The following is a 16,706-nucleotide window of genomic DNA, read 5'->3' on the forward strand; positions in this document are numbered from 1 at the left end:
TCTTCCACTCTGGTGAAGTGTCTGCTCGCCTGTACTCCCTGTAACTGGCAACTCACGTGTGACAACTGCCTTCCCTTCCCAATACTCATTCATTAACTTCTTCTTGAGTCTTTCAGCCCCAGCTCCAACCCACTTGCTACTTCTTTCCATGTTTCCCTATTCAAATTCCTTTTTTAAAAATGTTTATTTTTTGAGAGTGTGTGCATGCCCAAGCAGGAGAGGGGCAGAGAGAGAGGGAGACACAGAATCCAGAGCAGCCTCCACTGTCAGTGCAAAGCCTGATGTGGGACTCGAACCCACGAACCATAAGATCATGAGGTCATGACCTGAGCCAAAGTCGGACGCTCAACCAACTCAGCCACCTAGACACCTCTGCCCCTTCACATTGCTAAAGGAGAATCAGATTGGCCAAGCTCATCTTTTCAGAGCAGGCCACGACCAGGATAGGCTGGCATTGAATCAGGCACCCACCTGGGGCCTGCAGGCTGTGGCTGCTCAAGGGACTAGGAACAGGGAGGGAGGTCATGTGGTGACCTGTCATGCCCCTTTAGCAGGTGTATCTTTAGGATAAGAAATGCATTTGACTTCATGTACTTTTAAAAGGACATTCCCGAACTTGTTGAAGCTCAGTTTCATCTGTAAAATGAGTACCTATCTCTCAGGGTTGTTGTCAGCCATAGAAATAATGTATATAAGGTATCTGGTACCCACTTGTGGCAATTCTTATTACTATTAGTATTCATTATCATGTGTCATAATATAGAATACTACATATTATAATAGATAATGGACTTCCCCCTGGAAACAAAGCAAACTGACCCATGAATAAACTTTTAGGATACAACCTAAGTAGGTAAATGGATTAGCTTTTATTAACGAGTCATTAACCTTTAATATATGTGGACAGTGAATCTTTTTCATATGGTCTAAAATAAATTAGATCCTTCATGGGCTAGTCGTAAAGTTTATTAAAAAGATAAGGTGTTGCCATTTTCCAAGAAAGGTGTGTTCTAGAGGGTGTGAAATCTGGTGATTAAAGCAGAGACAGACAAAGCTGTAAAGCAATGATAGTTACTCAAGGTTTAAGAAAAAGGTTTCAATGCACTCTGTAATGTTGTCTTAATTATTGTGGCCTAGAAGTAAGACAAAGAGAGAGGCAAAGAGACGGAAGGCAGACAGAGTTCCTCAGTGAGCTTGCGTGTGCTTGTGTGCACATGTGTACCTGTGTGCTTCTGAGCCTATGATCATATTTAACATCAGGGGACATGGAGAAGAGGTATTTCTTGGTATGTACAAGGCACTGTGCTGGGAGCGGGGAGAAGGCAGACATGATTGAGCCACAGCCTTGTGAACCTTTGCCAGAACACTGCCTTCCACAGTGAGGCAGATGACCCCCTTGGTGAAGAGTCCAGCTATGCATTCAGGAAGACGTTGATTAAGGTCCGGCCACCAATAACCAGCCGTGTGACTTCAGCCAACCCCAGAATTCCTTCTTCTCTGAGGCAGAATAAATAATTTGATTTCTAAGGAATTCTAAGCTCCTCGGGGTCTGTGTCCTCCACCTACAAGGGACAGACCAACCACAGGAAAATGGGAGTAAGATAACAAGAGGCTCCAGAGAGAGGCAGGGACTGGTGCATCCTGGACTCCAATCAATATATGTGTATATACTGACATGCATACATACATACATCCTGCAGAGGACCCAGCCCCCCAACTATTCCTTACCATTTGCCAGACCTGGGGCATTTCCAGGGATCCTCTGGTTTAGGTCCTAAATAAGACCTCAAACTGAGGCTCAATAATTACACAATGCCATGTAACCATGTACACACTAAGCACTTTAAATGTATTAGCTCATTTAATTTTACAACTCTGAGAGAGGTGCTCTCTCCACTCAAGGAAACAGAACCTGTCTTCAACACTGACACCAAATGGCAGCAGGAACAGCAGTGTTATGTCCCTTAGACTCCATTACCTTTCTGGCTCCCTTTGAACTGAGGAAACTCTCAGGATTCTTAGACCATTCGGATAGAGGGGCCTCAAAAAGGACACAATCGACTTCCTGGTAATTAAAGAAGAAGGGGGCAAATGGTTAATTGAAAAATAAAAGGATGTGACCCTATTTTTCACCCAGACTCAGTGTGGTGGGTCAGATGGCTGACAGAGATTTTGTCACTGGCAAGTCACAGCTTAGACCCCACATTAGCCAGACCACCTTGTTGAATGTTTACTAATACTTGCTGTGTATTTCATAGGATGCTAGATGTTTGGAGGGTGCATAAATAGGAGAGAAATAAGGATGGACAGACCAGAACTGGCCCTCGGGCAGCAATTCTCAAAGGTGAAGTGTGGCCCTTTTAGAATGGGAGGAGGTTTAAATTTGATAACGCATATTCAATTATCAGTATTTTAATATCTAAAGGGAAACCCCTGCCCTTTTCAACATACAAATCATAGAAATGCAGCCTCTGAACTGGTAGAGATCATCAGAGGATAGACTATGCCCCCGTACGTAGCCATATTCCAATTTAGGCCTGGAAATCACATGAAATTTTTCTGTTTAGCAGAAAAGATGGAGGATGTGAAAGGGTTAAAGAGCCCTGGCCCCAAGTCCTGGCCCTCCTATGTGGAAGGACCTTGCCAGACCACAGACTTGGAGCAAGACTGCAATTAACCTTCTTTCTACTGAATTTAGGATTTCAGAACACCCAGTCATTGCATGTGAAGAGGGTACCTATTTGTCATATAGGTTCTAGGTATGTAACCTGTACTGTATCATACCAAAGTCATATTCCTGTAATCCTTAAAAAATTTTTATGTTTATTTATTTATTGAGAGAGAGAGAGAGAGTGAGCGAGCGGGAAGGGCAGAGAGAGAGGAAGAGAAATCCCAAGCAGTCTCGGCACTGCACAGATACGGGGCTTGAACTCAAGAACCATGAGATCATGACCCTAGCTGAAACCAAGAGTTGGCTGCTTAACCAAGTGAGCCACCCAGGCGCCCCTCCCGTAATGCTTATTAAAGAGAAAGACTTTAGATGTTGGACATTTCATTTGCAAAATGTGTTCAATTAAACATTGTCAAATATTTACTTAAAAGCTATTAGACATGATCTCAGGATCATGAGTTCAAGCCCTACAAGGGATGTAGAGATCGCTTCAAATAAATAATTTTTTTAATTAGACATTACATAAAATATACAATGCAAACATCAGTAGAGCATAAAAAAGGGGGGAACAGCATCTATATGTGTGCATCAATGACTGACAACTGGACCCGTCAGGCAGCAAGCTGCCACCCAATGAGGACGTGGCCTAGTACTGCTGATGGTGCTGGCCAGCTGCAGAATTGCTTGTTTATGCTAAGTTATTCTTAACTGCAATAGGACAATCCAGTCAGACATGCCTGAGTCCAAATCCCAGCTCTATTATTCAACATCCATTTGATTTCTTAAACATCATTTTTTTTTTTGAGAGACAGAGACAGCATGAGCAGGGGAGGGTCAGAGAGAGAGGGAGGCACAGAATCCGAAGACAGGCTCCAGGCTCTGAGCTGTCAGCACAGAGCCTGATGCAGGGCTCAAACCCATGAACCGTGAGATCATGACCTGAGCCGAAGATGGACGCTTAACCGACTGAGCCACCCAGGCGCCCCTTAAACATCATTTTTTTTTAAATTGCTGGGGGCCCTTGGGTGGCTCATTCGGTTAAGCGTCCATCTTCGGCTCAGGCCATGATCTCACGGTTCGTGAGTTTGAGCCCTGCGTGGGGCTCTGTGCTGTGCTGACAGCACAGAGACTGGAGTGTACTTCTTATGTGTGTCTCCCTCTCTTTCTGCCCCTCTCCCATGCATGCTCTCTTTCTCTCAAAAATAAATAAACATTAAACACATTGCTGGTCCTTAACCTCTCTAACCTTCATGTCTTCACTTATTTTATTATCCAGTAAAATAATCTACCTCACGAAGCTACTTTAAGGAGTAAATGAAATGATGTATGTCTAAGTGATATCTTCCTTCTATTTCTCCAGAATCCACTCTCTTCCTGCTCTCCTCTCTCTACTCTTCTCTCTGTGGCTTCCTGTATGACTGCATCAATGGGCTACACTGCCTTTCTGCTTCAACTTGAGCTGGGTCCATGAGAAGTATGCAAAACCTCAAAGGGCAGGGCAAGAGTGAGCTCAGGGTATCTTTCCGCCTGGCCTCCGCGCTGCTAGGGGGCAGTATGCTGTTTCTGTCCCATTACCAACATCCCCAGCTTCTGTTGAGAGGCTCCTCTTCACACAGTGCCTTGCCATGTCCCGGTACCCACACTCTCCCCCTACTCCTTCACGCCTGGGAGGGACAAGCCCTAAAGTTTCCAGGCCTAGGGAGTATTGCTGTCCCTTGAGGTTTCCTGAAACCCTGCCCACACCCTTGTAAATAGTCCCTTTTATTAAAATCTCTTCATATTTCCTGTTTAGAATGAGCCGGCTGGGTCTTGACAGGGCCTTGACTGATACAGTATATATCACAGTGTGGCTGCCAGGCTCAATAAATGGTAACTAGCAAACGTCGATGAGGCATGTTAGAAGCACAGAGATCAATTGAAAAGTGAATTACCCATAGTTAACAAAGTCATAACCATCTCAAGAATGTCCTCCAGCAGCAAAGAATTTTATAGCAACGTTACAACACGTTCATCAGGATATGCAAAAGAGACAAGAACAGGACTTCAGAAAGAATCTACTTCTCCCATGCAGGCCTTTTTTTAAATTTATAAACATTTATTCATTTTTGAGAGAGAGACACACAGAGTGTGAGCAGGAGAAGGTCAGAGAGAGACACAGAAGCAAATGCAGGCTCCAGGCTCTGAGCTGTCAGCACAGAGCCCAATGCGGGGCTCAAACTCACAAACGGTGAGGTGAGATCAGACCTGAGCCCAAGTCAGTCACTTAACAGACTGAGCCACTCAGGAGCCCCTCCCATGCAGGCCTTTAGCCTCAGGACTTATCAGCATTGAACTGCAAATTCAGAGTTAGAAAAACCCATCACAAAACCTCAGTTCTCAGTCTCATTCTGTTAGGTTTGTGCTTACCAGGTGCTGAACATAGTTTTTAAGGCATGATTTTATCTGGGATCAAATTATGTTAGTCTTTTGCAGACAGGGAAGAAAGGGCAGATTTTATACTTGACCGTAGGCCCAGCGTATGTAAATCACTGCATTCTTGGACTGTGTCTGTGATTATGCAGAGGCTCAGCTCAAGCAGCTGCCGCAGCCCTTGACAGATGCCCATGGACTGGAGAAAAAGGAGGCTGGCACATGGCTCAGCACCAAGAAAGATCTATTTTTCATTTAGCTAAGTATGGTATGCACATTTTATGAAGTAATAGACACCATTAAAAATGGTAACACAGATACATAGGTACAGACTAGGAACAATTTTCACGACATTTTGCTAAATGCAAAAAGCAAGTGACAGAGCAATATGTATAATATATACACATGTAATATAAGTATATCATATATGATTAAAGATAGAGAGAGGTAAATATAGAAATAGTTTAGAACTGTGCTGATATGGTAGCCACTAACCACATGTGCCAATTTACATTCAAATTACATTTTGTGAAATTAATGAGATATAATTAAGTCACTGTGTCAGTCATGTTAGTCAAATTTTAAATGCTCGATAACCAAATGTGGCTAGTGTCTGCTACTGTATTAGCACAGATATACAACATTCCTATTATCACTGCAAATTCTATTCGACAGCACTGGCCTAGAAGGACATACAACAAATTATTAACTGTGTGAAGAAGACCACATTGGCAGAAGAGATGAAGGATGTTTGCATTGTTTACTCCATTTGTGTCTGTTATTTTATTTTTACACGAGCGCACACTCATATAATGTATCTTATCTTATTTTATTTTTAAAGTTTATTTATTTTGAGAGACAGAGGGAGAGAGAACACAAGCAGGGGAGGGGCAGAGAGAGAGAGGGAGAGAATCCCAAGCAGGCTCCACACTGTCCGTGCAGAGCCCGATACAGGGATGGAACTCGCAAACCATGAAATCATGACCTGAGCCAAAACCAAGAGTTGGACATTTAACAGACTGAGCCACTCAGGTGCCCCACAATTTATCTAATTTTAAAATAAACTTAAAGAAATATCTCCTATCTTGGGAATTCAGAGATGCATGAAATTTAATTCAGGATTAGGTGTTCCAAATGTTGAGGCAAAAACGGGCCTAACAGGAAAAGAGGAGTACTTTTAAAAATAACAACTATTGAGCAGCTGGGTGGCTCAGTCGGTTGGGCGGCCGACTTCGGCGCAGGTCATGATCTTGCAGTTTCGTGAGTTCGAGCCCTGCATCAGGCTCTGTGCTGACAGCTCAGAGCCTGGAGCCTGCTTCAGATTCTGTGTCTCCTTCTCTCTCTGCCCCTCCCTGCTCGTGCTCTGCCTCTCTGCCTTTTAAAAATAAAACATTTAAAAAAATAACAACTCTTATTTATAAACTCACTGCTAAATGACAGTATGCTGAGGTTTATCGAACATTTATAACTCATTTGGGCTTAAAAACAATTTAAATTGTCTTCATACTATCTACTCTGTATTCACTTTTCCAACATCCAGCAAACATTACTTGAGAGCTTGCTGTTAGCCAGGCACTGGTTTTAGATTCTGAGGATACATCAGGGAATAAAAAAGACCCAAAAAGATCCTGCCTTTATGATCCTCAAAGATAATAAACAATTAAAAAATGTGAAATGCATAGTACGTTAAAAAGTGATAGTGCTTAGAAAAAATTAAGGCACGGAAGGGGGATAAAGTGCAGAGGATTTACCTGTAAGTAGGATAGCCAAGAGATTTGATCTATGTGTCAATATATAAAGGATCAATTGAGCCATGTGGAGAAAGAACTCTCCAGGTAGGGTAAACAGCAAGTGCAAAGGCCCTGAGACAGGAGCATGCCCAGCTTCTTCCAGGAATAATAAGAAGCTCAGTATGCCTGGAGAAGGTGAACAAAAAATAAAAGCAGTAGGAGATAGGAGATAGACCCAGAGAGGTGAGGTACAAGGAAGGAGATGGGAGGAACCCAATGGTATGGGGTTTTTAGGATGCTCTAAAGACTGACTTTCCACTGAGAAGATGGAAGCCATCAGAGAGTATTGAACAGGGAGTAAGATGATCTAACTTAGTCCTAACAGGACCACCTGGTTGCTATGTTGAGGTTAAACTCTAAAAGGTCAAAGGCAGGAGCAAGACAACCACTAAGGGAACTGGTGTACGCATCGGGCAAGAGTAGGTAGATGCAGGCTGGGGGTCAGGGTGACATAGCAGGGAAGGTGGTGAGAAGTAGTCAGATTGTGGACAGATTTTGAATAAAGAAAATTTGAAATTTACTGAATGTAGAGTGCAAAAAACTGAGAGAAGTCAAGATAATACCAAAGTTATTGGCCTGAAGAAGTAGAAAGATGGCATTGCCATTCCCCACCATGGGGAAGACACTGGAAGAGTAAGTTTGAGGGTGGGCGGGACAGGATGGGGAAATCAAGAATTCTGTTCTCACATGTTTGGTGTGACATACCTATTAGCTCTCCCAGTGGAGATATCAGGTAGGCAGTTGGATTTACAAGTCTAAAGCTGGGGACAGAGAACTAAGCTAGTGATACAGGTTAAGAAACCACATAGAACGCCGCCTGGGTGGCTCAGTCAGTTAAGCATCTGGCTTTGGCTCAGGTCATGATCTCACGGTTCGTGGGTTCGAGCTCCGTGTTGGGCTCTGTGCTGACAGCTAGCTCAGAGCCTGGAGCCTGCTTCAGATTCCATACCTCCCTCTCTCTCTGACCCTCCCCTGCTTGTGCTGTCTCTCTTTGTCTCTCAAAACAAATAAAAAACAATTAAAATATTAAAAAAACAATAAACCACATAGATATAAATGCTATTTAAAGCCACTAGACTAGACTCATTCATTCAGCTAAGTGCATGAGTTCAGGTTGAGGCAAGGTCCTGGTTGTCGAATGAGGAGACACTGCGTATTTACGGCCAGTCTCCCCTGAATACCGGAAGCTCTAAGAAAATAGGGACTGGTCTGTTGTATCCTCCTTGGTGCTATACCCCTAATTCCTAGGGCAGTACCTGGCAGACGGAAGGTTCTCCAAACACATTTGTTGAATGGAGAAACTTAAAGTCATTAGGGAGAAAATAATTATTGATCAAGAACTGGAGAGAGAATTACTGATAATTATTTTATTGATAAACACTAAACTGAATAAGAAATAAAATTACCAGTGTTTCATAACTTTTTCTTATCATCATGATACATACTACAGAAAACTTGAGGAAATAAAGAATGGGAAGCAAAACTCACCAGTAATTCTACCTCCCAAATATAACCACTGTTAACACTCTCTATATTTCCTTTAGGGCTTTCTGATATGCATACATATGAACAGCTTTGGAATCCTAACTACGTAAACAGTTGTTTCCACTCGGTATGTCATGACTACTTTATTATGTCATTTAGACTTCAACTTCACTATTTTAAGGGTGTTATCTGGTGGTTCTATATCCCATTTTCCCTGGCCCCGAGCCTAAAATTCCCAACCATTACTCCTTTAGGCAAGACAACAAAAAGTAGGGGCATCCTATCTCAGAGAGAGAATGTTACATGAAAAAGATAGGAGGGAAGCAGGAGCACCTAATTTATCTGTTCAGTTTTCTATTTTGAAGGTGCAAGTGGCACCAGGAAATACGATGCAGGCCAATCAAGTTTAGTTGGAAGAGAGATGCTCTGGTTGGCCTGGAGGCCAATGCTGGTTGGTGCAGGTGTGGAGAGGAGAGATTAGCAGGTGTCCCAAAATGAGAACGAATAGGCAGTGGGTAAATTAAGCAGCAAGATAAGTTTGAAGAATGGCCCCTTCAGGAACGTCATTTCCTTTTCCAAGGGTTCTGGGTAACTGGTCATTTGCTGTGCTGGACAGCCTCCCCTAGGTCTGCGCCACATAGCAACATTACTTAACAGTAGCTAAAATCAATAAGCAACCCAAGTGTCCACACCAGTGACAGCGGTCTCCGGCAGGACATATGACAAGACCCCCGCTGCTCTAACTGCGCCAGCCGTGGCCACTTTGTGACACCCCCTACCCTCTCGAGAGTCCATACTCCTGCAAAACCACCCCACTATTGTTTTTAATAGACTATTTTTTAGAGACGTTTTAAGTACACAGCAAAATGAACCGAAGGAACACATTTTATTTCCCATTTAACTCTCGCTAATTTTGAGAGCTATACAACATGCCACTGAACAGAAAACCCGTAATGTGTTTAGGTATCTCTCTATTGTTGAATATGAAATTGTTTATGTTTTACTAATAGGAATAACATTCTAAACACAGCTCTGAGCCTCTGATTATTTCTTTAGGATAGATGCCTAGAAGCTGAATTACTTAGACCAGGGGTATGAACATAAATATTTGCAGAACATTTTAACATGTAGTGGTGAATTAGCTTCTACAAAAGCTGTATCATTTATAGTCAGAGCACAATGTATGAAAGCACCTAGGTTCCATCCATCTCACCGGCTTTGAGTATTATCTTTGTCAATTCAATAGACCGAAAAATGGCATCACGCTGTTTCAATTTGCATTATTTTGATTACAAAAAAGATGGAACATTTTCCAAATGTTTATTAGCCATTTGTAGTTTCTTCTGAGAATGATCTGTCTTTTTGCTCATTTTTTCTATTGTTGAGAAGGAGTATTTTGAAGTTAGTTGAAAGCAAAAGAATATCACAGTTTAAAAAAATTATCTTAAATACCTTTAAGAAATACATTTTCCAACTTTATCTAGAGTTCCTTTGTAAGGAGCTCATTTTTTAAACCAATGTGTGAACACCCATGCCTAGGTCAGGCTAGCAATTCCAGCCTTTCCAGCAACCAGAGATCAGAAATGTTATCATGTTCCAGGAATCCAGACTGCCCTAAACACTCACCATAACCCCCACACCACCCGTGCGCCACCTTCTGAAATGTATATAAATAACACATTTCATTTATCCTAAAATGTATGTTTTCCCCCACACGTTCACATCTCCGAGATGAGGAGAGAGGTCTTAGAAGAAATGTGTTAAAAATCAGTGGTAGCAATTTTCTGACACTGTAACATCTCTACAATGGGACTGTATCTCATAATTAATGGCTTCTTAGATTCATGAAATGCATACATGCTGCTGACAATAGAAAATAATCATTTTTACCTACAGATTTAAAAAGTCCCTACCCTGAGTCAATTTTTCTTAAGCAACTGAGCTTAAGGAGTTTATAATGAACATCGCTAACAATCGTATATCTTATTCATATCCCATCTCCTTCACCAAAGGACTTGAGGTGACTTTAAAAAAATAAGATTTGAAAGTTGAATAGTTGCAAGATCTAGCTTGAGGGAGGAAATACAGTCCTACAAAGGTCAGAAAGGAAATGAGCATACAGGAATACCCATCCCACTTCTCCACAAAAATGATTTCAAGCTCTCAGCAGTCAGAGCAGAGAGAGAGACAAAGTTAATATTGTCCGTAAGCAAAACAACTAAATAGATCCTGAGGCGAAGCATGGCATTTCCTGAGGTCGAGTTTTATAGACTTTCCTCCAGCAGGGCTTCCACAAGGGGCAGCCGGGTGATGCTCGGGAGTGGGGCCGGCACACTCAACAGCGCCGTGGTAAAGACAGTCCTGTTTTTTATGTTTGTTCAAAATATTGTTATATGGCAGGGCAGAGCCTCAGAACAAAAAGCAGTTCAAAAGAGCATTTCTAAAAGAGGCCAAACATGGAGTCTGAAAATGCAGTCTTCCCCCTCACTGCTGGACCCAAGGGCAAGACGGAGAATCTGGAGACCAGGGGTTTCTAATGTGGGATGGGTGAGGCAATCCATGAGAGATGGATTTCTCATGGTAAAAAATAAGAAGCATTACTGACATCTAATTGCAACATGCAGTTTGATACCGGGGCCCTGTCTCTGTCAACATCAAGTCTATGAAGTGTCCTCAAAGAAGAATGCCAAGTTGTACAGTTGGGAAAGGTGGTCTGGATCACCTGACATTTTCATTTGCTTTCAGCTTATTGTAATTGAATGCAGTTTGCCTGGGCGTGGATAAGGGCATTTATAGATTATATCACCTAGTTTCAACTAAACCAACGCTCACACGCTCACCAAGTAGCTTAAAACACTTCCCTTAGTGAAATAGGAAAGCAAAAATAATACAAGCACAGGCGAACAAGAAGCCTTTGTTGGTATCTTGCATCAGCCACATTATCAGGTGTGAAAAAGAGGGCCTAATCAGATCACCAGGAAGACAGCTGAATGGACAATCGCCACAAAGAACACTATTTGAAATACCTGCTACCATAAGCAGTAAACTTCACCTGGAGCATATACTGTCCCTTGAGTTACTAGGTTACAGCATAGGAAGCTACTGTAATTACCATGATTCTTAAAAGCAAAGCATCCAGCACATGAAGGAAAACCTCCAGGATTTTTTTCAGCAGTGTTTCAAGACGTGATACTCAATCCAGGCCTCTAAAACATACTGTTGCATGTAATGATAAATGTTAGAAGCCTTTTGCAAATCTCCATAGTTCAATAAAGAAAAACCAAAAGTCTCATACCAGTGCAGAAGCACCTGCTAGTCATGCCACAGTAAAACTGGCCGCACTAGTCTGTGGGGAAAAAATTGATGTCAAACTAAAATCCATTCCTTTGTCAGCAAATATATTTAGAAGACATATAGAAAACATCACTGAGGACTGGAAAAAACAAGTATTAGAACAAATTATGCAGTGTGGGAGGTTGGCTATACAGTTGGATGGAAGTACAGAGATTTCTAAAATGTTGCAGCCTGAGGTATTTGCTAGAGTCTATTTCAATAATAACCCCCCTTTTTTTCTGAGCCACTGAAGGCAAGATCTTCTGAAGAAGATTTTCCAAAGAAAGATGTTCCAAAGAAGATGGATTGTGCAAAGTGGATGACTTCTTTAATAAAAACAGTATTTTATGGAAACAAACAAACATCTATCAATCAATGAAGCAACCTCATTGCTCATAGACCCCGAACTCCCACATATTTGAGAAATGCCCCTCTGTCTTCTTTTCAATACCCTTCCTCTCCTGGACCTCTAAAAATTGTTTCTCAGGATTCTATCTTGGAAGACTGTGGGGTATCTACATAATTTAACCAGATCTCATATCGGGATCGGCAGATAGAGGGAAGATTTCTTTTTTTTTTTAATGTTTTATTTATTTCTGACAGAGAGAGAGAGACAGCACGAGCAGGGGAGGGCCAGAGAGAGAGGGAGACACAGAATCCAAAGCAGGCTCCAGGCTCTGAGCTAGCTGTCAGCACAGAGCCTGACGCGGGGCTTGAACTCACAAATCGTGAAATCATGACCTGAGCCGAAGCTGGGCGCTCAAACGACTGAGCCACACAGGCGCCCCCAGGGAGGATTTCATTAGCTTAACTACAGCTCTTCTATTTTTCTTCCCTTAAAAAACCTGATAGGATGATTTGGGGTCAGTTGTTTCCTACAATTTGCCCTATAAAAGGATTATCCAGAGGCACTCTTGCTAGCTAACGAATTCTGTCCACTTTCTTCTGAGTCAAGAAATGGGACTGTGTGGCCAGGCCATTGTTATAAAACACATAGAGATTGGGAACCATGGTTTTTAATTCACAAATAACCTGACTAAGGCTAGACTGGTCTTAGATGCAAGTGCAGTTTCTTTCAGCAGCTTAACTATGCCCCTCTTGGGGGCCAGGTACTGACCCCGGGGAGCACAGTGAAGCTCTGTGAGTGACCAAGAGCTGTAACTGTAGGTAGGATCTGATACCATGCCTTGGAACAGGATCTGTGAGATCACCAGAACTATTGGGAAACGGGCAATCTGTTGTAGAGTGTACCCTCTCCCCATGACTGTGGTCAGAGCATCTTTCAACTTTGTGTTAAAGAACAATACACATAGAGCAACGTGCAGAGATCCTAAGTGTGGAACTTTGAACGTTCACAAAATGAACATACACAGCACCCAGATCAAGTAACCCACCACTGCCAGCCTCCGTCCTGTGTTCCTTCTGCTATCCTGACTTGTAACCTCCCAGATTAGTTTGCCTGTTTTTAAGATATTTTATAGGGGCGCCTGGGTGGCTCGGTCAGTTGAGCGTCTGACGTCACCTCATGTCATGATCTCGCGGTTCTGTGCTGACAGCTCAGAGCCTGGAGCCTCTTTGGATTCTGTGTCTCCCTCTCTCTCTGCCCTCCCCCTGTTTGCATTCTGTCTCTCTCTGTCTCTCAAAAAAAAATAAACATCAAAAAATTTTTTAAATAAAAATAAAAAATATTTAATAGAAATGGAGCCCTGTGATACATATTCTTTTGTGTCTGGCTTCTTTGATTTGACATTATGTTTGCAAGATTTATCCATATTTTTGCAGGTAGTTGTGGACTCTTCATGCTCCATTGCCATGTAGCATTTCATTGTGTGAAAATACAACATTTATCCATTCTACTGCCGGGGAACTGGGTAGTTTCCAGTTGGAGTTATTATGAATAACGCTGCTAAGAACATCCTATTACTCGCCTTTTGTGGCCATATGTACAAGTTTCCTAGGAGTAGGCGTGCTGGGTCAAAAATCTTTACTTTGAATTTCTAAATTTACTACCAAGAACCTAGAAATCGAAATTGTTTCCATTCCTGGTCCCAAAGGCAGACAATGTGACACGGGAGAGCTAAATACAGCACTTCTCAAAGTGCATGCACAAACACCTTGCTTCCAACTCCCTGGCAAGCCTGAGCAGGTGCACTGATGTTGGGGGACTGTGTGCAGTGGCAACAGGAGGCTTTACAAGTCAGACCAACCTCACTTTAAGTCCCAGCTTTATCAGTGTATTTGATCTTTGGGGAATTACTTAATTCTTAGTTTCCTGATTTCTAACACAGGGAGTAGGAATTCTTATCTTACAGGCCTGCAGCCTGGTTAAATGAGGTCACACACATAAGGTACAGGCACAGTGCCTGATACAGTATACAGTAGTCCCCTATTTGCCCGTGGAAGATAATGAATGAGACCACTAGTCAAGCCCTGAATGGAACAATTCCCTTGTAACTGAACAGCTTGGAGGTACAATAGGACTTAGTGTCATGTGACTGTGCCTACGGTCAATATCAGGCACTAGACATGAAGGACTGAAGCTGGCATGTACCAGGAATAGGCTTCCGACATCATCTGGCTGGCAACAGGCTATACACATTGTTCACGGTGCTTCTGTTAACCTATTATTGCTGCTGCTATTCTTAAATGCCAGCTTAAATAGACATCAGGTCCCTTTAACACTGATGTCAGGTTCAACGTGCATGAATTACGAAGTGGAAAACAAAAACACCAAGTCACAGACTTGAAAGTGAGGAGATTATATGAAAATGAATCCAGCTCCATGGGCTGGCCCCGTGTGGCCCTGCACATTATTACACAGGCGCACACTAACAGGGCTTGCTGCTTTCCTTTCTAATCACTGTGTTTTCGAGTGTGCCTTCAAGATTGTTGAGTGTTAAACTGTCTCTTTATCCCCAAGCAGGGTCAGCTTCCCCAGCCTCCCATCTAACCTGTCTCATGCTGGGATAAAGAGGAAGGTAGGAATGTTAAAACAATAATGCTATGGTCTGAGGCCAGCAACGGGTAATCAGATCCTAGCAAGGTAGAGGCTTTTACCTGGGAGATTATTGGAAGAAAACAGGCCTCGCTTGCAACAACTTGGGTGTGTTCCTACCTTCCTTGTTTTCTCCTTTTCATCCCACCCCCAGTGGTCAGACGAAATAAATCTTTTTCCATATTTTTTTTCACCAAGCGGCATCAAGAAGCTTTGTGTGGGTATGAACAAAAGACTCAAGAGTTTCAAGACAATGGCCTGACCCACTGTTGGACTTTAACTGGAAGCAGGGAGCTGAAGTGGCTCACATCAGCTAGAGAAGGCCCCGACAGCTCAATGCCATGCTGCCTCGTGTCAAAGAAAGCCCAGTATTTCGAACTTCAGTGTTATGAGATAGATAAATTAGGAAGTTATTATTCACATGAAGAAGAGATTCAACCTAGGTTTTTTTGGACAATGACTAGAACATTCAACCTATGATTCAGAATACATTCAGCCTTTCAGAAGAAGCATCCAAAGAATAAAGTGGAAGACAACAGGTTTGTTTCTTTTACTAACAGAAAGTTCCAGAGTATTTGGCCAACGTTTGTTATTTGTATTTAGTCAGAGTGTCCTGCCATAAGGTCATTCAACCTGTTTTTACCCCAAATGGATAAAATGAAAAGGAGGGGAGGAGTGGGGTACCCCGCTTTTTGAGAGGAGCAAGAGATAGAACAGAGCACACTGGGGTAGAGCATGCTCCGTGGTGAGGGGAGCTGGAGAAGATCATCTATCCAAGCCGGCATGAGTGACAGAACTGAGGCCCAGAGAGTAAGTGATTTGCTTAAGCCCACACAGTAATTCAATGGTAAGACTGACGCTGGAAGGAGACTGTGGGCTCAGACGAGCAGAGACTAGGAGGCAGCATTCTAGTCTTGCCAGGCCCCCGCTCTTTTGCTGTGGGCCAGCCCACTTCCCCGGGGAGCTCCAAACCTACATCTTTCTTGACCCTGAGGGTTGTGGAGCCCCAGAGGCCATAAGGGGACAGATCATTTCCTCTCGTTGGAACCATACCTCATCAGGAACCACTCAGTCTTTCCACCCTTCCCTACCCCCACCCCTAGACTGGGGGCCTCTGAAGAGGAATACCCTGGGGTTGGACCCAATTTCTCAGGCTATCCCATATTGATACTTTTGCACCTGCCAGAACCAAGCCACTAACTTTACCTCCACCTTAGAGAGAAATCTGAAGCTACCAGATAAAGAGAGGCTTTCAACATTCAATGTCCTACCCTTAAAAGTTCCTACCCAAAACATCCTTGCCAGAATGCCAGTGAAAGAGAAAGATCTCTTTTCCCAGTTGAAACCAATTCTTCCACTTGTTCACTAGAGCCCAATGTCTCCACAGCCCAAGGCTCATTCCTTCCTCAATTTCCCCTCATCACTTTCACCTTCTCCCACTGGCTCCCTGCCATTTGTATTTAAGTGCGAGGTTCTACCATCTTCAAAGAATGAGCCAACCAAAAGCCTTGGCACACTGTTGGGAAAAGTGGAATGAAAAAGGAAGAAGAGAAAAAGAAAAGCCAGCTTCTCTCAACCCTAAATCCTAATTTATCCACCTTTGGATCCCACACATTCTATCTACTTACCTTCTCACGCAAGCTTCTACTTCCCCACCTTCTAAAGGCTCCTCCACTCACTGCCAACCGGCCCCTGCTCCCATCACATCCCTGGAACGTCACCTCTGGTCTCTTTCTAAATCCCAAGGAGCCTTTGCCTCATGATCTCATTTGATCTCTCTGCTGCATTTGGTTCTATTGGACATTCCCACCCCAGAACATACCCTGCCACTGGCCCCCTGATCTCCCAGATATTTGAGAAGTACCTGTCTTCTTTTCACCATCTGTCCTCTACTGGCTCTTTGAATGGTGTCTCTCAGGGGGTGCCTGGGTGGCTCAGTTAAGTGTCGATTTCAGCTCAGGTTGTGATCTCACAGTTCATGGGTTCAAGCCCCACATCAGGCTCCATGTTGAGAATGCAAGGC

The 16,706-nt window shown here is 43.1% G+C and overlaps 1 protein-coding gene across 6 annotated transcripts in view; it reads right to left on the reverse strand.

Moving 5' to 3' along the window:
• The window catches only part of PCYT1B (phosphate cytidylyltransferase 1, choline, beta), a 122,542-nt gene that overhangs the window by 73,119 nt on the left and 32,717 nt on the right, over window positions 1-16,706 (reverse strand). For 3 of the 6 annotated variants that reach the window (XM_029930613.1, XM_029930608.1, XM_029930606.1), the window contains exon 2: window positions 1,979-2,065. The exons of the other annotated variants lie outside the window; for them this stretch is intronic. In XM_029930613.1, the coding sequence (XP_029786473.1) occupies window positions 1,979-2,065 (87 nt within the window). The remainder of the gene's footprint in view (window positions 1-1,978; window positions 2,066-16,706) is intronic. 6 annotated transcript variants of the gene reach the window in all.

This window comes from Suricata suricatta, chromosome X, assembly GCF_006229205.1.
Source record: "Suricata suricatta isolate VVHF042 chromosome X, meerkat_22Aug2017_6uvM2_HiC, whole genome shotgun sequence".
In the NCBI taxonomy this organism is placed as follows: Eukaryota; Metazoa; Chordata; class Mammalia; order Carnivora; family Herpestidae; genus Suricata; species Suricata suricatta.